We start from the raw sequence: 26,331 nt of genomic DNA, 5'->3' as shown, positions 1-26,331 counted from the left end.
CTGCAGCCCTGGGTCAACTTTGTGTTTGGGCATCGGTCCAGAGACACCTAGACATCTCATATTTGTTTCTTTTTCTTTATTTTTTTTCCACTCTAACAACTTCTGCTCAAGCAGCCAAAGTTTATGACAGGGAATACACTGGCCTGATATCACAAAATACCTTCTTATTCTGGCAGACATTTTCTGTTCAGCTTTAAACCAACAGCTTTGCTGCATCTGCTTAATGCAAGGTGTCCACACAGGGGAAGAACCTGGCTGAAGGAGCTAGGAGGGGACAGTAGATGTTTTACTGAACTAACGTTACTCACTCTAAGCTGATCTTGAATATTTTCTGAGTGCGGCAATTTGTGTCAGACTGCACTCAGTTTGGCAAGGTAACTGGAAGGCAGCTACATCTTATGAATCATTTAGAGTTTCAGCTAGGTACCTTTAGCTAACAGGACACTTGAAGTTGCCCTTTATTAGTTCATATGGTTGTGTAATCTAATTTAGTATGTGTCTGTGGAAGAAACAGGTTTTAATGTGTCTGATTCACTCTTTGAAATGAACTGTACTGAGAAATAATTTTATTCTGTGGGAATTGCTCCATTGCTCTCATATTGACAAGCTGAAATCAGACACTCGAACACAGGCTAAGTTCTTGGTAAAATGGTGTACTTAATAAAAAGATGAAGCAAGAGGAAGACAATGCACTCCTGCTAGTGCAAAAGGATGAGGATCTGCTTACCAGCACAGTCACCACACGCAGAACCACTCCTCGCATGTTATTCTCCAACTTTCTGTCTGTTAGTGACCCATTCAGACCAATGATGGGATTCCAGCAGCCGAGCTGAAAGAGAAAACAGAAATCATTTCCTCATTGCCGATAAAACTTTGCCAGTCATTCCTCTTAGGCGGCTCTAAGCAGGAACGTATAAAATAAACAGAACACCTTCTGGAATCAATGGGATGGAAACTCAGTGAAGGGCTTGCACACAGATTCATCTTTAAATTGCAAATGAAGCAATTAGGGATATCAGTTTGTGCTTTTAAATACCAGTGTGCAATGGATGACAGCATCCAGGGTTTGGGGGTACATGTATTGCTTTAGAAGAGCGCAGGGAGGACTTCTATATTAATGAAAAACATTTAAAAAGTAGTATGGCTGTAACAATATTTCTACCTTACTTTCAGTAATACGCTAATTGGAGAAATAATAGCTACCATAATTTTAGCACACTGTCTGCTCCAGCCCATCTTTCCTAGCAGAACCCTGATGAAAGGAATTACACTAGTTTTAATTAAAGCTTCTACTACTCATTGATAATGAAACAGCAGTAATTTTTAGCCAGGTTAAAAATCACATTTAAAGACGCTTGAGAAAAAGACCACTGGATAAGCACATCCCAGTATCCAGAAAGGACTGCAACAGACAATGCAGAAAAAGGAATTCAGCTACGAGATGCTTTGCATTGGTGCGCTATCGTATTTCTTGGGCTTCTATGGACAGAAGCTTTTTCTCAGGCATCTCTCCACGACTAACTGCCTTTCAATCTGAATTTAGTAGATAATGACCTGCAATTTAGCTTCTCTGAAAATATAACTTGCCTACATTCTTACATGATGGTAGATGTTTATCTTGGGTACAGAGAAACAGACCAACCAACCACTCATCCCTTAGTACCACGCACAAACATTACTGGTTTCATTTTTGGAATTCATTACCACATTCATCTGGCCTGTACAATTACCAGTGTTAAATCCAAAACCCAACAGAAGGACAATGACTGACGTCAGAGGATTTTGGGGCAGAGTCTCAATTATGGCATGTAAACTAATTGCCTATGTAAACCTGTTCTACAGACAAATATATAGAGAAAGAGGTAGGCACCTGCAGGTACCAGTTCTTGCTCTGAATTGCCTTCTCCATGGACTGTGCATGAAATCTGTGGAGGGATGCTCATCTTCTGACTCGGGTAGCTAACTTAAGCCTCTAAACCCAGGTGGTTTTCATGTCTCTCTTTAAAGGCACAAAAGGTCTTGCTCTGACAAAAACAAGATTAACATCAGTACGTTACTGCTGGGCCCAGTGGTCTCTACTAAGACTAGTCTCTCAGAGAATTCAACCCTATAATGTGTGAGAAATATAAATTGTAAAACATCCAAAACATTCCTGTACTTTAACACACAGTCACAGAAATGGCAAGGTGCCTGAACCAGCTGAAGGGGTCTGTGAAAGAAGGGAAGTACCTTTGCTGACAGTGATTGAACACAACTTTACAGAAAGCGTTATTTTCAGTTCTTCATGGGAAAAGCCTTTCTATATGTGTTTCATAGATCTTTCAAAGTGAGACACAAAACAAGCAACAAATTCCAAGTACACACATTTAACAGTTTAAGAAGTGGACCATTTGAAATATTTGTTTTCTTCATGACACCCAATAGGCTATTTTAGAGCAACTTCTAAATTATTTAATTTCAATATATTCATATCAATTCTTTGAAGATGCCTTCGTAAGAAATGGATGCCTCAAAAAGTAAAAAAACCAAACCTTCCTGTGATGATATAGAGATATGTTTCCCCATAGAAGATGGCCTTAAAACAATGTAGTCATTTATCTCTGCCATTTTCAGAAGTGCTCAGTGCTGTCTTAATCCTTCCCATTTTGAAGTGAAGGTCATACTCTTGTCAGTGAATGAACAAGGGTAATGCTGAGCATACTTTTAATCTCAAGTAATAACTAAATCAAGGATCTACTCGATTCAGAACTCCAGCAGAAGTCATTGAAAGTAGCAATAGGATATGAGGAGGAACTTAAGTATGACGCGTCGTATTAATCTCTTGCAATTACTTATCTTTCCAATAGCTATTTCTAAATAAAAGCACAAACTATCACTCCTTGGTTTCCTCACTTCATGTTCCCATCTGATCACAATGACCAACAACAGATTATAGTAGCCATTTCTGCTTCTTCTATACCTCCACAGCGTGTCTAGCTGTTCACAGCAGTATGGATGCACTAGTGACATTTCCAGGTCCTCATCATTCCTCTGGCAAAGCCCTCCAACACTTTGAGTTGAATAACCTAATTGCTGAAGTGTGTTACCTGTAATAATGCAGTGAAATGTAGTGAATGTATTTGAAGTGTGTGCACCATACACTGCACGTGATAAACCACTGCCATCCTATAAAGCAAAGCATTTGATAGTCCACATTTTCTGTATTAAAAATACTGAAAACAGCACTAAGTTCAGAACACAAGTACATTCAATTAATTCGGCGATTGTCATTCTCAGTCACATAAAGAAACTAATTAGAAGTTAGATCTAATTAGCATATCCAAATGTGTTGGAAGTATAATTACGGCAGAAACTGTACTGCTTTTGCCAGATTTAAAACCCTAGGAAGATACTGAAAAGCCTTTGTATCCTTTTGAGGTTAAAGTCCATTTTTAATTAGGTACATCAATATGTACATATTTATATAATTTACTTTTTAGCCCAACCTGTTCTACCTTTTTAAGGAAAAAAACCCGAACATAACTGATTCCTGGAAATTTAGCATAGCACTAATTTTCCTTTAAAAAGGCACAGTTTATTTTCAATTATTGTTCATTTAATTTTCAATTCAATTGTTCCTTTACGCAGCACAGTTATGGCGAAGACAAATGTGCAGTGCCTTGCCAATAAAGTTGAAATTGATTTTGAGTGGGAGCTGCTTACTTTTATTAGGTGAAAATGAATCAACATTTATCGATGACTATTTGAGCTTGTCATTGCAGCAAGGAGCAAATGTAACTATTGCTGAAACAGCAAGGCGGGGGTGATATGAAGCTACCTCTTCAGCCCTACCTCTCACTTAACCAGTTTTGCAAAACATTTGTTGCTTCTGCATTTACTTCCTTTTTCTTTTGTTCTGTCTCTGACAGTTGAAATGAGAGAATAGATCAGGCAATAACAGCATCTCACACTGATCTGGTTGATTTTTGTAGAACAATATGGGTGATGGGAACTCTCTATTGAGCACAGTACTTGTCTTCATACCATATGAATTTTGTCATTTATAGTGCTTTGTACTTCAGGTGCAGTTACTTTTGTTTATTTTAATGACAGCATTCACTCTTCTCCATTCAGATATAAAATGAAGATGGAAAAGTTGTCAGTGTTCTGCTTCCTTTGATATCCAATTTACAATCTTGTTCTGATCATCCCACCTCCCCACTTGTTATCCCCTCTGTCATCATTATTAGAATGGGTTTCTCTCTCCTGTTTTGCTGGCAGAGCCACCTCCCTTTCCAGTGGTGCTTCTTCATTAGAAATTTTTGCCTATATGAACTATGTGTTATGGAAGGTCTGTAATTTGTATATCGGTATTAAAATAGGCAAAATCTATTTTATCTATAGCTGCAATTTCCAGACACTGATTTATAAGGAACTTGGAACACTGAAATCTATAATGCCTTTATGATAGAGCTTACAGCCAGACTTTTTCCCCTACTTCCTATGAAATTAGTGAACTCTGCTGAATACCTGAGAGCTTTCACTTTTTTCTGGCAGAGTAAAATGGAGATTAAAACTGTGACAAGAAAAATACATGGGCCTGGTGTGATCACAGTTGAGGACAATCACATAGAATAAGTAAAACCAGAATACTGATACAAATGCATTACTTAAGTGCTTGTCACTCCAGGAGAGTGTAGAGTGTTCTGTTACTTCAGTTAATATAGAAAATATATAGGAACCAGTTCATCCAGCACTGTAATGCAACCACCTCTGAACTCAGACTGCATCACAGCCACATTACAAAAAAGTCAAGAGCAGAAAACATTTTAGAGAAGCTGCAAGGGAAATCTGAAAGATAAAACACCATTACATCTGCAACTGGAATCAATCAGGACACCAGGATTACTATCACTCCGCTTTCCTTTATTTTCGTGGCATTAAAAAAAAAAAAAAAAAAAAAAAAAGGAAAGAACAAGACCTTGGCTTTAGTACAGACAGCCTGACAAAAGATTTCCAGTGGAAATGCCCACCACTGAGCACTGTTGAGGAACCTCTCCATTAGCAGCTTATAAGAGAGCCAGTCACCCACAGAAATACCAGCTTCCTCACCTGCAGTTCCCATATGTTCTTCAGAAACTCCTGTCTCAATTTTTACCCAGGTCCAACCTGCTTTAGGAACTGACTTTTTCCAAGATATGACTTCAACAGAAGAAATGCCTGTTAATAATGTCCTTTACCATTCCAAAGCATAATAAATTCACATGACTGGAAAAGACATCATGAAGCTGTCATGAATTGGCACTCAGCTAGGAGATTCTAACTTGCAGGTGTGCTGGGAAGACTCAAAATGGGATAGACAACAAAAAATAATGAAGAAAAAGGTTTTTTTTGTGATGTGTGGATTCACCATTTATAAAATTTGCTAGGACACCAGTTTAGGCAAAATTCAAACAAGACAACATAGAAATAGTTTTGCACAGAGTATTCCTGATGTCTCTTGTGGGCTGTTGTTTAATATGTCCAACAGCGACTGGGAAATCAGAGACTAAATCCTATAGATTAAAGACTATGTCTCACAGAAGAAATGCCAGAAAAGATATGTTTTGGTTGTCATTCTGATACTGTCAGTTCTGAAAAATTTAGTCGGCACTCTGTCACCTGGTTAAAGAGCCCTTTCAGTTCAGCTCCCTAGCCAGCACCCAACAGCTGGCCAACCAAATCTGCAAAAAGTCTGACGGCCAGGGGTTAACTGAGGGCCTTTGTACTCCTGGGCTTGGCTAAAGAAACAAGGATCAGTTTTGTTCTTGACAGCAATTTCCTAATACGATTGGTTAGCAGGAAAGCTTTCTGTGTTTAACTTCTCCCTTCACTGGAGCTTAGGTAATAGTCAGCAAATAATAAGTTGTTAAAATCAATAGAAAATACTGTGTTCAACAAATTGGATAATGTATAGCAGCACTTGTTTCTCCTACATTCTGTGTGGTGAAACCTATATAGTTCTGTGCATTCAGTTAATTATTTTGTACAGTATGTTTTATTACTTTAATTTGTCTCTGGACTAGAAGGAATGCCCTGCCCCTGGAATCGCTTTGTTATTTTCAAACTATATTAGGAGAACGTGAATACCCAAGTTTAGTTTTATATCCAGTGGCTTAAGGATTATAATTGCAGCAGTCAAGGTGGTCTATTTGTTTTATTAACCGATCATAGACACAAGTGCAAGTGACCTAAATAAGTATTTCTTTCCTCAAAGCCAAAGCACATGGCAGAATAATGCTGCACACAGTTAATAAAATGTTTTGCTTTGGGGACTGCCCAAATTTCCTTTTCTTATTGAATTGAAATAAAGAAGCTAATGGAAAGTTACCTGCTGGTAACTTGCTATTTGTTTGCCCACCAGCTCTTGACTCAATATTTTCTCAAGGACTCATGCACCCAGATTGGTGCCAGAAATTATAACTGGATGTTTTAGACCACTGACAAATGTTGAATATATGGGAAAAAAAGCATAGACTGCATAGCTGTTCTCACACTGTGTGCTCCACTCATGAAGCTCATGGTTAGCGCTTAGGCCAAGCTTCCAGAGGAACTCTAATGGTATGATTTCTGGAAAGTGTAGTAAATCACCACATCTCAAAGATAATGAACCATCTCCCCAAGCCAGTGGTGTCATTCTAATGTTCCCTCACTTTTTTTCCCCCTTCATCTCTAGCTTACTTTCTCTATTACTACTTTCCCTTTCATTTGAAATTTGATGGTTTTAATCTATCATTTCCCACTTCTAAGTGTCTTCTCTTTTATCTTTGGAAAACACCCTTTTTTCCTTCTCTAGTCCTCTCTGTGAATTCAGTACTCCCAGCGGTTCCCTAACCTGTGGTTATCTTGCTCTTTCCTATATTGCAATGCATCTTGCCATTGCTTTGTGTATTTCAGCATACTTTCTTTCCTCTTTGCTTTTCTTTCCCTTGATCTTCCCTGCTGTTTCCTGTGCCTTTTTCCTGTCTTGCTCTTTTTGTTTAGGGCTTAGGTTGGTAAAGGGACCTCACTTTTCACTTTTCACTTCACGCAGCTTTGACTCCTCTTTCAAATCACTTTTGGTCCTTTCTCTTTAGCCCTTGGATCTGCTTTTCTCTCAGGCAGTCCTCTCTCTCTGGAAACTTTCCCCCAACTTCTTCCTCTCCTCTCATGTTATGAGGGAGATGGGACTTAACAAAATACATTAATGTATGGCCCTGCTTCTCTTGCTTTCACTTTTCATATTTTTTTCACTCCTGTGAAAAAATTTTTTCACTTTTTTCACTCCCCTGAAATCCCTACACAACTCTGAGGAAAAGACCCAGGCAAGGATATTAATGAGCCAGATAGTGATCTCTTTCCCACTGCCTCCATATTTCAATTAAAGTGAAATACTCAGAAAAGCCCCTTCTTTGACCCAACGCAGACGTTGCCCCTTTGCCATTTGGTGACTGCACTGTGGATCGCTGTGCAGGAAATCTCCCATGGAAAATCCAGGTGGTGCTCAGGGATTGCCGTGGCAGCAAGCATTCACAGAGAAAGCATCCGTACTTCTTCATTCGTCCTGTACCACAACCCAGAGCACAGAGAAAGCACATGCACGCAGGCTACTGGCATGTTCTGGCATTGCCTGAATGCCAAAATGACCTTTGTGAGGAGGCAGGTTTTGTTCTCCTTTTGCTGAAAATTGAGGTAAGAGCGTAACAGCTGACAAGAGCAGGTTGCTGGTGGCTGGGATTTTTGGTCAACAGCTACAGAGAGGCCAGTAACCACCTGAGTTGAGTAACACACTTACTTTTCAGACTTTGTGATTCGACCTGACTTGGCCATATATCACCCAGAATACACTGTGAACAACAGGAAGTTGGGAAGGAAAAAAAAAGCTTCAGTGAAGACAGACATTAGTCATTAAATCTAACATCTACTTTTATGTAATATATTTTACTGTCTAGATTCCATGTCATAACCTTGTTATAGTTTATCAGGTGACCTAAATAAATTAACTTAAAATGACATAGACAGACTCTTTCTTCTCCAAAAAAAGAGAAAGAATAATCTTTTCCCAAAACACACATACACACACTTTCTTTTCTCTTCAGGAGGCAAACCTTCCTTTAGACTATCAAAGTTCTTCATACTGCCAGAGTAAAACTCATGAATATCACTCTCATTTTACACTGAAAGCTTGCTCACTGATGTCTGAATTATTCCAGGGAAATTGATAATACCAAGTAAGTTCAGGTTTGTGTGCAGTTTAAATACAGTCACTTTGATTTTTAATTGCAAATCCTCATCTCCTTTCTCATTAAGCATTTTAAGAGCTTACAAGGATGTCTTTTATCTAAATCATGTAAGGTCTGAAAAAAAAATTAAAAAAATCAGAGTTTATAATTGAACTTGGTCCATTTCGTGCTGGACACCACTGCATCTTTATGCAATCAAAGAGAAAAATACTCAAAGTTACTAATCCAGCTCATATTAGATCACAATATATAAGATTTATGTATCATACCAAAACCTTTGATCAAACCTGATCAGTGACAAACAATGAAAAAGATTGTTTTCCACTGGGTTGCATGAAGCTCCCTCTCTACAGGTAGCAACAAAATGTGCGCAGCACATTTCAGCTTCTCATCAGTTCCCTGGGAGTACACGAACATTCTTGAATAGACTCCTAGCTTTCCCTTCAGCTTAATAAGGTGCTTTTTGGGGATTGGATTTTTCAGAAAGAGTTTGATGAGGTGGAATATAAACAGAAACTGTTTGCACTGTTGAAGGGCTCAAAAATTCTGGGGGTAGCGTTCCAGAAAGAAATCAAAATTGTAATAGCATAGAACAAAACCAGCACTGTTTCACTTGGAGAGAAGTGGGTTTACGGAGCAGGATTCTGAACAAACCCAGTCCAATAAACCACGTAAGTGAATCCTTCAGAGCAAACTGGCCTATGCTGAATGCCCTGCTTCTGCAGCAGACCGCTGCCAATGCTGAGTTACTCCACACTGCATTGCAGTCTGCAGGTCTGTAAGCAGGCACGCTGAGAAGCACCTTGTCTTTTTTTTCTGTAATGAAAATCTCCCCTTGAATATAACCACAAAATTAGCAGTCTGGGAGTCAGTTCTGGAAGTAAATCCACATGGAGAATGGTCTATTAGCTTCATCATGCTCCAAGTTGGGAAGAAAAAGTAAGGCTGTTGTCTAGCTCCAGCCCAGGAGCTGCAGTAGTAGAGCAGTAGTACAGACCTGTGCTTGTACTAAAGAAATCTGTGCTTGTTTTAAAGGCAGCTGACAAGGAACGCTGTGTTTAGGTACATGTGGGGCCCAATGAGGCTACTGAACACCTGGACTAATCTCAGTGGCACCTCTTTAGCCCTATTTTTGAAGTGTAAGCAGAATTATCACACCACTGCTCACACAGAAATGCATCAATGAACTCTATATCTGGTCATCTTTTCATATGAAGCACAATGTTATGAAGTATACTTTTTTTCAGGTATAACATATGGGAATCTCCCTGTTTTTTTGGCAGGCTAAAGGATTTTAAATGAAGCAATACTCCACCACTACTTATTCAAAAGTAGATGTATTTATTTATTTAGCTACTGAATACTCCATGAGCAGTACTGCTGCTGTGATTTTCCCTATGCATGAAAAACAAGAGTTGCATTCAGAGGACTTGGGTATAGGGTGGGAAATGTTCCTAGGATGCATATACCATGGAAATACATGTTCTGAAAACCTTTGAAAGAGGACACCCTCATTTTTAAATATATACCTACAATTAGCATGTTTGGCATTGCTACATAATTCTTCAGCATGAAACACAGAATAAGAAACAGACACAGAAAAACACATCCCTGCCTTACTCAAGGCACTGATGTACTGGCATGAAAACACTCCTTCTAAATCCCAGATACAAAGTCAGAGAGGCATATGTGATAAGATACTATTTTTATCTCAAAGAATGTGGGTCCCTGTCTCCTCAGACATGTTCACCCTCTCATCACCAACATGAGAGGCAAAGGAATTAGTATGGAGGTAGTGTGAGAACATGCACCAATGTTCAGTACAGATGATATACATATCTTAAAGCATGTTTGTACCTGTCTAGAAGCTGTTCAAACTTACACAACATCAAAGTAACTTACACCTTCTGTTGTTCAGCACAGAATTTTCCAACTCCTTCTTAAATGTAGTACAAAGAAAGAAAGATCCGACAAGAGCTTCTCCTATTCATACCTGTCAGTGCAACGTGCTTCCCAGGCACAGGGACTACAAAACATCTGCTCACAAAGCATCAACACCAATGACAAAAAAAAAAAAACCAAAAAAACCAAAAAACAAAAAACTGATGGAGCATGAGAAATTCACATGAAAGACCAATTTAACTAATTTCCATTTTATATATGCATATGTGAAGGCACTCCTGAGAGTGCTTAAAGAATGGAGATGTTTGGTGAAAGGAGGCAAACCAAAACAAGTTTTTACTTGAATATTGCCTTCAAGTTTCCCACTACAGAGAAGCTAACATGACAGTGCAGCAAGCGCAGCACTAGATGATAAACTGCTTTCTGTTGATTCTCCAGATTCCCATGAGGCTTAAATGGGAAATGCAGAGATTGAAACAATCTTTGCTTACACATAGATCAATACTCCATTCCTAAATCCAGGATTTATTCTGTGTTGGCAGAAAAAAAAGAGGTTTGCTAAGTTGGATGTCACAAACTTACTAGCTTGATGCTGGCTAGTAAATTAAAGCAGCATTTTGTCACTGATATGTTATAAGGTATTATTCCAGTATAACCCATGCTCACAGGGTGTATGGCTAGAGTGTCACCAGTTTTCAGTGCATTATAGACCAGATATTACAAGTGATTTACTGGATCATATATTTTTGAGAGTTTGCTAGTAAAGCAAACAAGGCTGTGGGGTGTTTTTTCCACTCCCTCAGCACAGAGCAGCTTCCTTAGGAATCAGAACTGACAGTGAAGAAATCAAAAAACTTAGCATAGCAGTGACCAAGCAGAGTACCAGTACCAAGCAACAGCTGAAAAGAAGCAACAGCTTTTTCTGAAGGCAGTTTTTGGACCATGAGGCTTGGGGCAGTGGAGAACAGAAAGGTCAAGAGTGAATTTGAGGAGATGGTCGTGGCCAACAACCTGGATTATGAAGAGGAACTTCTTCCTACTAAATGCAACTGCAATGAGAGCAGATGTGTTCACCAAGAGTCCTAAAGATAAGCACAGGGGCCAGGAGCACTGAGCACTGGGAAATCTTTGAGGAACTAGGTCATGATCTGTCTTATACCAGGGGTCCTTCCTTCCTTTTGGTCCAGATAAACCTTTCTAAGATTTTTGCTTCCAGATGATCTAGCCTTAGTTCCAAAGAACAGGCCTTTTTAGCATCAATAAACTGTTACTGAAATTATTTCTGTGCTAGAGGCTCTGACAGAACTGCTGTGCTGATAACCAAATGTCATACTGATAATGATCAAAAGCAATTTCCTCTCTACCAGCACTATAAACTCACCTTCAGCACAGACAACACATTCAGCTTCTTTCCTTTCTATATACCACAGGACATCTGCTACATCATTACATAGCAGAAAGGCTGTCCCTAAGAGAGACCTGTGTTCCTACAGCCTTCTGATGATGCCCTCAATGACACCTCAGAGGCATCATCACCTGACTACCAGGAAAAGTGTAATGCTGATTGCACAGTGGGTTTTGCTGGTGGTGATGGTGTACAGCAATCACAGCTGAGAATTAGACTGTACAAAACTGTTCAAAATGTTTATGTTACACTTGTGTGCATTACACAACATATATGGTTTAAGGCAAGTTTGGAGCCCACTGTATTTACTACTAATCAGTGCTCCACAGAAGAATATCTAAACCCTAGCAGGATCTGTTAGTATCTAGTTCAATGGAGCCACGTACAGGAGTGGGTGCTTCTGTATTAGAGAAGCAGAGGCATGAGTGAGCATAAATTTCATATGCTGAAGTAAGGGTGGGAAAAAGGTTGCCTATTAAAAGAAGGGCTCAGATGAGTAACATAAACATTTTGTAAAAAAGTGAAACATTTCTATATGCCTATTATTTACTATCGAAAATATAAAAAAGCACCACAATAAAATAGCATTACAGAGGCAGGCTATGACTCTCTCTGATGCATAAAAACCTACTCTGACAATTAGACACAAAGTTTCTAAGAAGTCTTTGAGAAGTGCTAATAACAACAATAAAAAAATCTCTTCTGCTTTACCATCAGTTGGACAAAACTGGAAAGTTAAAGAATTTTGGGAAGGAAAAAGCTGAGTTTTGCCTACAAAGACAAAACATTTTTAGTAGATTGCTCTGAAGAACCTGAATGGTTGAGTGTGAGTGATTTTACAAACTCAATGCTCCATACAGTGCAAGTATTTGCTCTTATTATGGTAAATAAGCTTGTCAGAACAACCTACATATCATAAACATTTAAATGGCAAATGATATATAGTAGAATACCTGAAGGCTTAAATAAAGGATCATTGTGGAAAATAGTAAACCATTAGTTTAAAAGATGATTTGACACTTCTAATAAGCTCTCTCTAGAATAGCTGAATCAGTAAAATAAATTTTTATTACAAATGAAAATCACTGCTCTAATGACACTAGAATTTGCCACAAAAAAATCAGCAATATATCTTAGTAATTAAAACTACAGAAACATATTATAAAACTATCTTGCAAAGGATGGGAATTATATTTGCTAGTACACTATATTCCCACAATAGATCCTGTTTAGCATACACAATGCTGAAATTGTATAAAGAAACTAAGAACTTTAAACCACTGAGATTGTTTTTAGTTAATTTAATATTGAAAAGCTCCTTCTAAGAACATACTGTGGCATATATGGCAGTGATTATTTAACCAACTAAGTAGTTGTACAGTGCTTATCACTACAGTGTTTCTAGGATTTAATTTTAAGAGATAATATCAATTTTAAAATATTTTTTCCATTTGAAAAGATCCATTACTTTTAAGAAGGGAGAAACTTCTACCTTAAGATTATATTAACAAATCAGTAATTGGGCTCAAATTACCTTCTTGAGCACATTACAGCCACTATACTTGCCCTTTGGGCACATTACAGCTACTATATTTGCCCTGATCTCTTGGTGCTTCCCATTTTCAACAGCACCCACTTGACATGACTGTAAACAATCTGAGGTAGGAACTATGTTACCATATACATTAGTAACCTGTGTAATGGAGCTTTTTACTGTAATCATAATTATCATTAGAGATATAGCCCAAATCAGGTGTTTTGTCCTCATTTTTCCCCAAGTTTCAGCTATACCTTGTTTACGTTGCCTGCATGATAGCTACCAGGCTGTTTCCGCTGTATAACCAATTACTGAGGGGTTGGAAATGTCCAAGAATTCTCTCTCTGTAAGATCTATCCATGGATATGCCAGAATCACAGCCTTTATACTATGCTGATGAAAGTAAGTATGTTAAGCTCCTTCCCAAGAGAAGAGAGAAAATTCTTCAGTTGGAAAGGTAACTTAAAAATAATAATATCCCTCCAAATGTTAGGCACAGCCCAGGAACAGAATTCTGGAGTCCTATTTCTCAACAGCCTGTGGGTACCACTGCACTATCTTCCAATGCACACTCAAAGCTTTTCACTGGGGACACTAATTATCTTTCAATCAGTAGGCCCAAAGGTTAACAGCCATGCTACAGAAGGTGTAAATATCTTCAGGGCTAAGAGGACTTGCTTGAAAGCTGACTCTTGTCGGGACTACTCCTGTCTGAGTGTTCATGTCCATTATAGTTGTGACAGAGAATTTTACTGGTTTACAGAAACTTAGAAAGAAGGCATTACTACTATAGTTTCAGACTTTAACACAAACTTCCCCTACTTATTATCTTTTTTTTATTATTATTATTATCATGGTCTTTTAAAATTTCACCGTCAGACTAATCTCCATCTATGCAATCCCATGTAATATGCTGTAAGTCCGCTACTTCATGCTGAAGAGAAAAAAAGTCACAAGAGCCTGTTACCTGGGGTGGCATCTATCCATTGTCTAAAGTGGAGATGAAGGCTATTAGCCTGTCAGCATTAGTTCTGATTTAAACACTTTACTCTAGACACTTTCATTAACTGTGTTGACATAGCTATATATTATTAATTTAACCTGCACTTCATTGCACTCCTAATATGCGATCATGTTTTGCAAATGTGAACCTGAATATAAGGCATTCGAGGCTACAGTCTTGGTTGGTGTAAGTCAGAGTATTTTAGTGAAATAAGCCTCATTAGTCTAGCTGAGGATCCAACCCTATCTCTACACCTGCAAATACAACTATATTTCTTCCTAGAATAGGTCCTGAATATGTCTCCATTTTTAGTACAACACCTGGGATTTATGCTCAGCTCACTTTTCATTGCATTAAAACATTCATTAAAATGAGAATTTGTACTGTTATAGGAAAGGTAAAATGCTTCTATGCAAGATGCACTAAAACTAAGTGAATAATTCATCTATTTTTCATATACAAATTTATTCATGGAATAATATCCTCTAATAGCTTCTGTTATGGAGATTACAGGCAGTTTCCCCAGAGCATTCAATAATCAGAAACCTATGCTGGTTTGTTTGGCTGGACACATTGCCCTTACAGAACATCTTTGTCTCATGATTGGACTATCGGCTTTCTGGCATGAACATCTGCATTTATCAATTCAATTCTTACCAGCTTTAAAACCCATAAAAATACAGACTGCATACTTTCTAAAGTAAGCATTAACAGTAACTTAGTGTAAGCATTACACAGCACATGATAGTCCTACTCTCAGTAATTGTCATTCTGAGCTTTTAGCAAATTTAAAATCCTTGAACAATCAAAACTGATTAAGTCCTTAGGTAAACAAGCAGTGGTAAGTCCAAGCCCCTGGCACCCAAACCAGTCTGTCTAGTTGCTTTGTGATTTTTTTAAAGATAGATCTGAAAACTCAGAGAACTATTAACAGTGTATTAAACTATAATATATTCACTAATGTCCTTCTCCCCCAGCTAATGGTATTCATAATTGTCTCACTTCAGTAGCCAAGAGAATTTCCTCAATATTCCTTTGCAGTTACTTCTTATATGCTATTTCCCTGATGAAAACAAGGTTTAAGCCACTCCACCAGGTCTATTCCTACCTTTAATGCACTGGCATCTTCTGTTCCCATCTCCAGATAGCTATTAGGGTCGTATCTCTTTTGAAAAAAATCCCCTAATCAACCCAGACTATTTCTGTGCTAATTATCGCTATGCTCAGAACGACTATATTGAACAGATAACCTTAACATACACACATTATTTTGAATTGTGTAGGCTTCTGTCTCCCTGCTCATATAGAAGTGTCATTGTAGCTCTGCTGGTGTAATTCTATGAACAGGCTAAGCTTGTAGAGAGAAGTAATATCTTTTATCAGACCAAGAGATATAGTCAGGGGAGAGAACAAGCTTTGGGCTCAGAAAACTAATGAAAGTCCTCTGAGACAAAAAAGCTTTCTTGTTTTTCCTCCAACTGTATTATTTGGTCTTATAAAAGATATAAACTTTTCCCTATAGGCCTGACTGTCCTTGGTTATAATAGATTACTTACAACAGAGATAGGTCAAAAAGGAGTTGTAGAACAAAATAAAGTAAGCCAAAAAGCCAAAAACACAGTTAGGGAAGGTAAAATCATGGCCTGGATAAATAGCAACTCCTTACATAAATAGCCTGCCTGACAGTCCTGAAGATGGTCTCTTCAACCTCAACACCATGATAGGATTGCTTGCCAAGACTACTAACCTCTAGACCAAAACACACTGATCAGTTTTTTTGGAGAGAGTGCACAGGTGAGTTGCTAATTAGCACACTGTCAGCTATCTGCAGACAGCAGGCAGGAAACTGGATGGCACTCAGGTGAAGTTATGGGCAAGGGACCTAGAGACAACAAGCACAGAAACAGCTGAGGAATACGCTTTCTTTGCCTGAATCTTTACTGGCAAGGTTTGTTCCCGGGCTTTCCAGCTCCTGCACCTAGTGTCAGTCTAGGGGAATGAAGTACTACCCACGACACAGGGAAATCAATGAGGGGATGCTTAAACAAGCAAATGAGTCGATGGGACTGCATAGGATATATCCGATAGGGCTGAAAGACCTGGTGGATGTCGCTACAAAACTCTGGTATTTGAAAGGTCAGAGTGACTGGAAAAAGGCAAACATCACACTCACCTTCAAAAAGCACAAGAAAGAGGATCCAGTGAAGCAAAGACTGGCCAACGTAACCTCAGTTCTTTGCGGGATTATGGAGCAAATCCCTTTGGGAGGCATTTCCAAAGACACAAAGAACAGGGAGGTGCTGAAAAACAGCTGGCAGAGATCTACCAGCCAAATCAAGCCTGATCTGCTGATTGCTTTCTGCAGTAAGGAGGAGTGTCTTCATGGATGAGGAGATGGCAGTTTGCTTGACTTTAGCAAGGCTCTTGACATGGTCTATATTCTTGTAGCCTGGGCTGCATTAACGACAGCATAGCCAGCAGAGAGCTAGGTTTGTTCAGCTGGAAGAGGAGGATATGAAGAGGAATCTTATTGCTGCTATAACTGGTGAAGGGGAGGGTTACAGAGAAGATGGAGCCAGACAGCTTAGTAGTGGTGCACAGTGAAAGAATGAAAAGCAAGTCATAGGTTACAGCAAAAGCAATTCTTTGCTGTTAGAGTGACCGAACACTGGGAACAGAGGACCAAAGAGGTTTTGTTTAAAAGAACCAGCTTTTGTGTCACTGCAAACTATGATTTTCCCAAGAAAGGAACATCATTGTAGATGTCATTACTCAAAGGTCATATAGTCAGCACTGTTAACAAAACTAAGAATTGGAGGGAAGAAGGGAAGGACATGATCCAGGTCTCCAATCAGACAGCACTGAGATGCCAGGCATAATATAAAACAGAAGTGAAGGACAGCTCTTTCCATCTGAAGGTGATGCTCTCTGGGCATCAAGGCAGGACATCCTGTCCATGTGCTTCGCAGGCAGTTGATGTCTTTGAAATGGGAAATCAAAATTCTGTAAGTAGAGTGAAGAAAACTGTTGGAGATTTTAAAGCCTTTCCTTCATCCAAGCAATATCTATCTGTATCTTCCATCTAAACAATCTTCTTTTCCTATAAGACTCTGATTCTTCAAATCCCAGTTTATCAATTAATCCAGATTGCTTTTTACAGTAGACAACTGTTCTTCTAGTTGTCTGCAAATTTTACCAATGATGATTGTCTAGTTTCTTGAAGAAGGTTGATAAAAATATTTAAAAGGAAAACAGGCCATTTTGCTTGAATATAAATAGACCTCAAAACCAGCAGCAGCTGGAATACAGAATCATAGCATAAATTGATGTATTACCAGACAGGTATAATAGATGGAGGTTTAATCTGTAATTATTAAGGTTACCCTGTAATTTGTGCTACGAAGCATCCTTTTTTAATTTGTTTGATATTGGCAATTTGAACTACATAGGCTGAAGTTTTCCAAACCAGATGTCAGTTCCGGGTAAAATAAACTCTGTCATAACTCATACACCCATATCATTTGAATTATGAAAGCTGGTGTTCAAATAAATTGGTCATTTTCTAATTTCTGAGTAGTATTCAACCTTAGAAATGCTTTAAAACCTTTCAAGTGATAATACAGTAGGTACTGTTTTAGCATAACTTCTACCAAGTTCCCCTCCTACTATTTTTCTACTTGTTTCACATTTTCTAGCTGGAAATGTTCCAGATTTTGTCTTTGACTGGCTGACGTTTAATTTATTTTTTTTAAAACTAGGGCAAAATTTTTCTAACTGTTTGCAAAAGGAAAATTGCAGAAAAAAAGTATTCTCAAAATTAAAAAAAAAACCAAAAGGTGTCATGACCTACTTTTAATGCTATTTCGGACAGGAAGCTCAATTCAGCTAGGAAACAAAGTCTGTGAAAAGTTTGCATATGCTAGCTGAAACATTTCTGAGATAGGCAAAGAGCTCCATTCGCTATTTTCACTTTTAAACTGTCCTACAACTCAGGTGCTAGATCATCTTGGTAAAATCTGCTTCAGACAAAATTTGAAAATCCTGCTAATATGCCTTTTCTTGACAGAATGGGACAGAAGTCTTAATTCATAGCTCAGAACACCAGAATTCGAGCTTTAGATTTTAGCAGGCTTTTTAGAGATTGTTTTCAATCACACCACAAAAGGCACTTTTAAGAGTATGTATTACTAGCATTGAAAACCTGAAATCTCCTGTGGACTTCATGAAGATTGCTGGCAGATTAGATAATGCCTTTCTACTAATCAGTCATAAAAAACCTCACAACGCTATTTTATGGGTTTGGTTTCTGCCGTTTCTTCTTTGATGAAACAATTCTTTGAGCATCAGGAATGTTTGTTTGTTATTTAAAGCAAAGAGCTCTTTTTTCTTTTTGTTTAGTAGAGCACAGGGTTATCATGTAAAATACCTAAGGAAAAATGTCTTTTTGAATAAGATAAACTTGTCTTTTCTAAGGTAGGCTTGACTCAGTGATTTGTAATTTCTCGAGGCATCAGACTGGCTATTTTATTCTAACTCAAACTCTCCCACTTTGAAATCAATCATAGGTGCATATCATAATTTGAATTAATACATTAAAAAACAACAACACACCCTTCCTTAAATGTAGAACAAAAAAGATAAAGCAACTTCTCAAACTCAAGAAATAATATCTTTTCTATTCTTTAGATAGTACATAAATCATATTAAAAAAGAATTTTGCAAACAGCTAAATCTTTCACTCAGGTCCTAAACCAAAGACCCAAGAAACTGATGAGAGTCTACTGACTTCAGGCATCTCAGGATAAGAGTGCTCCGGCTAGGGTACTCAGCCCCATCTTTATTTTGCTCTTCTCAAATTCTTAAGGAATGTGGCTGAAAAATTCACAGTGAGTAAATTATCTCACGGAATGAACTGCCTCAGTTTCTGGTGATTTGTTCATAGCTTTTAGGTATTGACAGAATTAATAAAAACGAGAATATAGCAGAGCCTCTTCTGACGGCAGACCATCACTTCAGCATTTCACTTTTTTGACTGGATGTCTGAAACTCTTTATCGGATCATGTAATAGGAAAGGACTCTGTGGCGCATCCTTGGCACAAGTATTTAGCAGAGAACTCCTAGCCAAAGTGGAAAGATGAGCTACAATGGATGACTTCAAGCCATCCTCACAAACCCCCAGCTCCGGGCTGTGCCGTGGGCCTGGCAGCAGCACCAGCATTTCTAACAGCCCATGTAGGCTACAAAGCTGCATGGAATCAAATTAATATCTGCAAATAATAATTTTGGAGTCATATATTGGTTTTAATCCCTGCATCTCTTAGTCCCAGAATTCCTAGACAAAACACATAAGCAAAACCTTCAGCGTACTGTTAGAATTTAGGAAATGAGTTAATAAGCAAAGAGAGTGAAGTTCCATAAGAAATAACAGGTGTGCAGTGGGACCACAAAGGATAGGATTAGTTGAAATACAGAACAGCTCTCTCCTGAATTTTTTGTGTTAACAATTTTGTAAAACCTCTAATTATTACAGCACAAGACCTGCAATTCTAAAATCTAGAGTTTAATATCAGGCTTCTCAGATTTGCTTTTGTTTTTATGCCAAGCAGATGCATTTGCTATGCATTTGCTATTCGCTTTCTCTGCAATAGTGAAACACCACCACAACAACAACAAAAAAATCCAAAAAACCAGAAGATGACAGAAAAGATACTGTGTGTCACTAGAATAGTAAAATTCATTGCAGCTGCAGAAATCTATATAATCTGAGTTCATCTGCAAGTGTAGAGAATGCACGGAGAAAAAAAACAAAACCAACTCTTTAGGCTCAGAGCCAGGTTGCACAACGTGTAAATTAGCTAGTTCTCATAGACCTATTCCTAAAGCTTACCACTGCCCTATCAGGTACCTCCTTAAGATTTATGGATAATGGATGCAAGTTAATGCAATTTACAATTTTTTCTTGCCTCATTCCAATTACATGAATCCAGCAAAGCCCATAAGCACAAGGGAACCGGACTTATAAAGCATAAGTTAAAAGTGGATTTAGGATTTTTTCTGTAATGAAGCTACTGTCATCTTACTCCAAAACACAGCTAAAATGAACATGAAATCTCTTCCGTAGCACAGAAGACTCTGCACTTGCAATGCCTATAGTCCCAAGTGGGATATGTGGGAGAAACTTAAGGTGATGAAGAGCTTCCCACTGCCTCATATCCAATATCTTGTCCAAATGAGCAGAGTCAGACATAAAGGTGTATTCCTGCAAAAGAGGAAAACACAAAAAAAACCCTAAAGGAAAGACACAAAAAATAGATGAAGGTCCTGGCCAAGAAGTTCTGGATCCAATTAACTCAATGAAAATTCAATATCTTTTCAGAAGTCTTCATTACCTCCTTTGATCACGATCTGCCTTTTTATGACCCATTCTAAACCTTAAAGGGTAGGTTATCATCAATGTCACATTAGAGAATCCCTGTTCCCTTTCCACCTCACACTCCTGCTTTTGGAACCATAGGAATATAATGAACCTCTTAAAATGTATATAGTCAAAGGCAAAACGTTGACAGCTGTGATGAGAAGAATGAATTTCCCTTTATCTAAAAGTCGTGCTTTTTAAGCCATATATATCTAAGAGGAATATAAGTGTTGAATTTCTTCCCTGATGCAGTTTTTATATAAGAGCAGCAATTCAAATAGTCATGGTCAATGCTGGTGAGAACTGTAGTACAATATAGACAAAGTTCCAACAATTCTTGCATAGGGCTTCTTATCACTCCAAGTGGTCTTCAAACACAATTCAGTAGGAACATGTCGGTAGTGGTAAGATTCAAAAGAAAAGAAAAAGGATAGGAAAAAAATACTACTTTAAAAAAAAATTCTTCTCTTAATGCTGTCCAACATGCAAGGATCTCATTGCCAAAGATAAACTGAGTGATCCCTATTGACTGTGGCCATTCTCAACTATTACATCATCTTGGTCTGTATTCAAGTCATATCAAGGGATTACAACAATTTGAATGGGCATTGAACTTAGTGCCTGAATTCCCATTCTCTAAGTCGGGATAGATTAGCTACCTTACCTCATTAGGATGCTAGGAGTATAGTTTCATAAATGTCTATCACCATTAAAAAAAAATAAACTTTTCTGAATACTGAAGTGACACAAATATTTGGTTAGACAACTACAGGCCTAAGTTTAAACTGGAGCAGTTCAGAATGAGACTCCAGAACTCACTTTTGTACCAAATGTTTCCATCTTTTTAGAAGTTTGTGACATCCCAGCACTCCCTTTGCCACAAAATCAGCCCTGAGCTGATTGCCTAGAGAGTCTGAGCACTCCTTTGCTTCCCATATACACTGACAACTGTAATACTGACCTCACTACATTTCAGAACAATCTCCTGTGAAGCTGACTGAAGCAAACATTCACACAAATTCTATTCACGTTCACTGCATATAGAACTCACGACAACACCAAATATCCTATTTTACGATATTTTGGTTTCAACTCTGTGGCTCTCAAAATTGCATGGTTTATTACGTGCTGACAGGCAGTTGATGCTATGGAAAACACAAGTCAAACGCCAGATTACTTTTAAGAGAGGCTGAAAACTGGTAGATAACACAGATGGAATTCTATTAACACAGGGTGTGAGCTGGCCTGCAGAGTTAATGCAATAATAGATTTCTCTTCTCCACTTTGTAAATTCAATTCCCACTGCTGTTAATGAGAACAGTTCATTTAATTTTCTTTGCACCATATCAACAATCTGATATCACAAACATGACCAAGTTAAATGCTTCCTACCCTGAATGCTGATTTATTGAATACACAAAAACGTGTCTGTAATATAAGACTAGCTTAAATGCTATGTTAAATAACACAAGAATATTTTAAAAGGGTAAATCAAACAGGAATTGTGACAGAAATTACAGTTCAGTGACACAATCTGAAATATGATGTAGATGTGCTTAACTTATAAATTCCTGAGCTACACAAGCTGATATCTATTAAATCTGTACTTTAAAATAAGTGTCATAAATTGCTGTGGAGGCCAAGGAGATTTCGGAAAGTTTCCAGAGACAGTTCTAATTTTGGCAAGAAGTCAGATACCTTTCTTTGCAAGATTATGATCCCCCATCATATATGAAATCCCAAATGGTATGCATTTGCAGAAATAACGATCCAATATTAAATATTTCATTTACATATTCAATTACCTGGGAGAATTCCATGTGATTGTCAAAGATTGTTAATCATATCAAGTTAATTAATTTTAATGTGAAACCAAATAAATCTTAATGATTTTGAACAGTGCTTCTATTTTAACACAGTGATATTGACTAAACTCTGTCCTCCACACCCCAAAAATAATATTGATGGAGCAAAATTCAGGGATCAGTATGCATAAGACTGAAGAAATTAATGACCCAGCACCAAATGAGCAGTCATGCAAGAATTTTGATACCACAAATACCAAGGAAGTGTAGAATCATAGAATCATAGAAGTGAAACCCAAGTAAAACAGAACGTGGCTTTACTTGCCGGAAAGAAAAGGTTTTTTGTTTTTTTTTTTGATATGGGCACACTAAATCATTCAAGCAAGAGCTCAAACTCTATCTTAACTATATTTTGGAGACATAACTGATTTGTGTGATTAGACTTGATAGTCTTACTTCAAAGCTTGATGTAAAAAGCAACTAGGATTTGCTGGCTTTATTTCTCTCTTTTTGGAGCTTCTAAAAGTGGGTGGAGAAGAGTATTATTGGCATGTTTGTTGAGACGTTCCTCTATTTCTCATTATTAGAGGTAATTGGTAATAGTACTTTTTATGTAAATTACTACCTTTGCTATTTATTATGTGGTGGCATTATTATGATTATTGCTATTGTGTTTAGATACCTAATCAGTACTAATATTATCATCATAATGGTGACTGGGAGAACAACTAAAGCTCCCATTTGGTGAATTAAAATACAAGAAGGAGCAACCTCTGTTCCTCAATCATTTTGAGATGTCAATGTCAATCAAGCGCTGCCTTACAGTTCAGCATCTGCTGGAAATATTTTCCCTTTCCACTCAAGCTCAGCTGCAGCTCAACTACACCATATGTGAATTTTTAGATTTTTCTCATTCGCATTCAAGAAATATTTCATTTATAAAATTAAAATGATTAAGACTCTCTCCAGTTTCATAAGGGTTATTTAGGGATGACAGTCACTCACTAGTGGCTTGGACTGGATTTGAATCAGTGACGTAAATAAGGGATATTCTGTAATTTGTTATCATTTCCTGAGCCAAGCACAATGATGTTTTCCATGTTCACATCAAGGAAAAGCATGTAATTTGATCAAGCTGCAAGTGCAAACTTCTTGGCAGAGCCTGAGGGAAAGCAATGACAATAATACAATGGACAGGCAGGTTGTCAAGAGAAGTGAAAGTACTTTCAACTGCACACTTTTAAAGAAAATCCTGCAGTGGAGGGGCTGAAAATGTTGTTTACAACAGTGCCCGTGGCTATCCTGGAGCTGAAGGATTAGTCTATGAACTGCGGACATGCTATTATTAAATGAACTCGGATAAGAGTTAAATTCATTCATTTACTTAACTCTATTGTTGGCAGTGGAGCAAATCCTCAGTGATGTAAACTGGAATTGGAGCTATGACAATTTCTAGCATGAGGGTGTCTGACCCTAAAAGTATTTATTTTGCTTGAAAAAGTAGAGACAGTTTATATGTAAATGAGATGCAGCTTTCCAGCTCTGTATAATTTGTCAATATGGATGTTAATTTCACAAAGACTGAGCAATCTCTATTCTAGAATAATAATAGGACTTGATCCCACCAACCCTTACTTGTAGCAGTAATCTTATTACAGTGGTGGGACTACAGGAACAAAATAAAGGCTACTGTCACGAACATTTTCAGGAGAAAGCATATCATATTATACTTTCTTTTATATAATTTCTTTGATGTGTTTCCTGGTCTCTTTCAACATAATGAGTGATGCTAAGAGCTCAAATGAAATGCTAGGGCACCTATTAAAAGTCAGCTTTTTGATGGATTTTCATGGAGTAGTATTTTTTGCAATTGGATCTGGAAGTAGGCAAAAATATTATTTTATAGGGGAAATCTGATATCAAAACTACTGCTACCCTTTCTCCTACTCATTATAAAAGGATTTATACTGAATGCAGAAAACATTATGGAGCATGAAGTGTTTCTTGGGAGAATTTTCCCTCCTGGGAGTTTCAGGTGTAATTCCAGATTCTCTGATTTATTCCCAGTCTTGATAGCACTGGCTTCAATCTGCAGAATCTGCTTTTAAGGATTTGAAAAGAGCCTTAAAGCATCTTTAAAGGCGAGAGTGCTAAATCCATTTCAAGGTGTGTCATAAGATCATAATACAGACTATAGACATAGTATATTTTTCAAAAAGGACGCATTTAAAGTGTTTTCTGAAACACAACACTGAATTAAATCACCTGAGAACTACCACAGAAAAATACCAGGTGCAGAAAATGAATAACAGCATATTTCATTTCCATTTTCATTTCACCTTCTCCTTAAAACATTTGAATTTATTTTGTTTTCATTTTCTTCTGACCTAATTAGCATTGACTTCAGGATTTTCAGTTGACTAACAAACAGATCTGTCCTGATTGCAACATATATGTTGTGAGACTCTTTCGATAACATTTTCTAATAATCTTTCTCCAAATCATTCTGTTTGCAATAGTTTCTAATAAAACAATGCATACTTTTGTGTGATACATGCATCCTGTGATATAATTTTAAATTACCTAGAACTCATCTCAAAATAAAGCTGTTCTGTTTTAATAATTATTCTAAGCCTCTGTGTTTGGGGCACTAATTTAATAATTGGTGAATTAGTTAACATAGTTAAACACACAGTCTTTGATTTTGCTTTGTTTTATTTATTCCAAGTTCTTTTCTAATATGCCAATATTATTTTTGTCCTCTTTGGGTCTATGACTATCTTTCATTCATTCTTTATATCCCTTCCTCTTTCCTTTCTTATTTCCTGCTGTCTGCTAGACACAATCTCTCCATCCCTGCAGAAAGCAGTGGATATTATTCAGGAACATAATAAAAGCACATGCTGAGGCTTGGCTTCTATTTACCAAAACGCCACGGATGTCACTGGAATTTTAGCCTGTACTTAAAAATAAGAAAATGCCAAAAGACTCAAGCACTTTTCAGACTGGGATGATTAGAAAATGGTAACCTAGGAATCACAGCAGTAACAACATTTATCTGGACTCAAAAGTCAATTGCCATAATTAAAAACAAAGGAGTTCATTAGCTGGCACTGGATGGAGCATGGTCAACTTGTATCATACCAACAATATTAAAAACAGACAACCAGCATCTTCCAGAAAAATTTCTTTTTCATACTCTTAATGTCACTTAAGTATGTGTAAGGTCATTTACTAACACTAAGACAGGTAGAGTAAATAAGTATCTGCCAGCCCTGTATGCTGGTTGCTTGAAATATCTACAGAGCACAAAGCCAGAATGCAGGAAGACATATCAACTTTTTTCTAATACTTTTTCCTTGGCAGCGACTACTGCCATTGTCAGAAGCAGACTATAGGGCTAGGTTGATTTTTAGTCTGACTTCATACAGCAGTTCTTGTCCTACAAAACCGAAAGACCTACATGCCATACACAAAGCATTGCCAAAAGAACATCACTGATGTTCAAACCTCATCTATCAACCTTATTTAGGAAACTAGCTTTATGGAGGGTAACACATACCGCATAAGCCTGCTTCGTCCTATTGGAACTTGAACACATTTTAAACAATTAAATACATGCTTCATTGCTCTATTACTGTTTTTAGTAAGGATTAATTTAAGCATGGCCTTAACTGTTTGCCTGAATCTGGCCCTGTACATATTTACCTCTAACATCTGTACCTGAAACTTAAATCCCTCATAAACAGCCTTGTGCCTTCCAAAACTATAAAACGTGAAGCATATAATCCAACATCAGTTGCTACCTCACTGGGACAAACAATGTTAAATCAAGCTCAAAAGCCCAAAGGCAGTTTTAAATAAATAAATAAATAAATGCAAGCTTTGTTTCTTTTCACTGAAAAAGGTGAGTTGCCCAGGGAAAATCTCCTTCCCTTTTCAGCCCTCTCTCCCATTGCCTTCCCTTCATTCCACAAATAAATAAGTAGCACTTCTTTTCTCCAGTTTGCTGCACACCTCTCC

General features: G+C 37.6%; 1 protein-coding gene across 2 annotated transcripts in view; it reads right to left on the bottom strand.

Annotated features, from left to right (window-relative positions):
- Window positions 1–26,331, bottom strand: part of GRID2 (glutamate ionotropic receptor delta type subunit 2) — a 735,317-nt gene that overhangs the window by 150,727 nt on the left and 558,259 nt on the right. For both annotated transcript variants that reach the window (XM_075499270.1, XM_075499271.1), the window contains one exon: window positions 728–829. In XM_075499270.1, the coding sequence (XP_075355385.1) occupies window positions 728–829 (102 nt within the window). The remainder of the gene's footprint in view (window positions 1–727; window positions 830–26,331) is intronic.

The sequence above is a fragment of the Mycteria americana genome, chromosome 4 (genome assembly GCF_035582795.1).
Source record: "Mycteria americana isolate JAX WOST 10 ecotype Jacksonville Zoo and Gardens chromosome 4, USCA_MyAme_1.0, whole genome shotgun sequence".
In the NCBI taxonomy this organism is placed as follows: domain Eukaryota; kingdom Metazoa; phylum Chordata; class Aves; order Ciconiiformes; family Ciconiidae; genus Mycteria; species Mycteria americana.
Note: the sequence above shows the minus strand (reverse complement) of the source record. Positions and strands in the feature narration are given on the sequence as shown.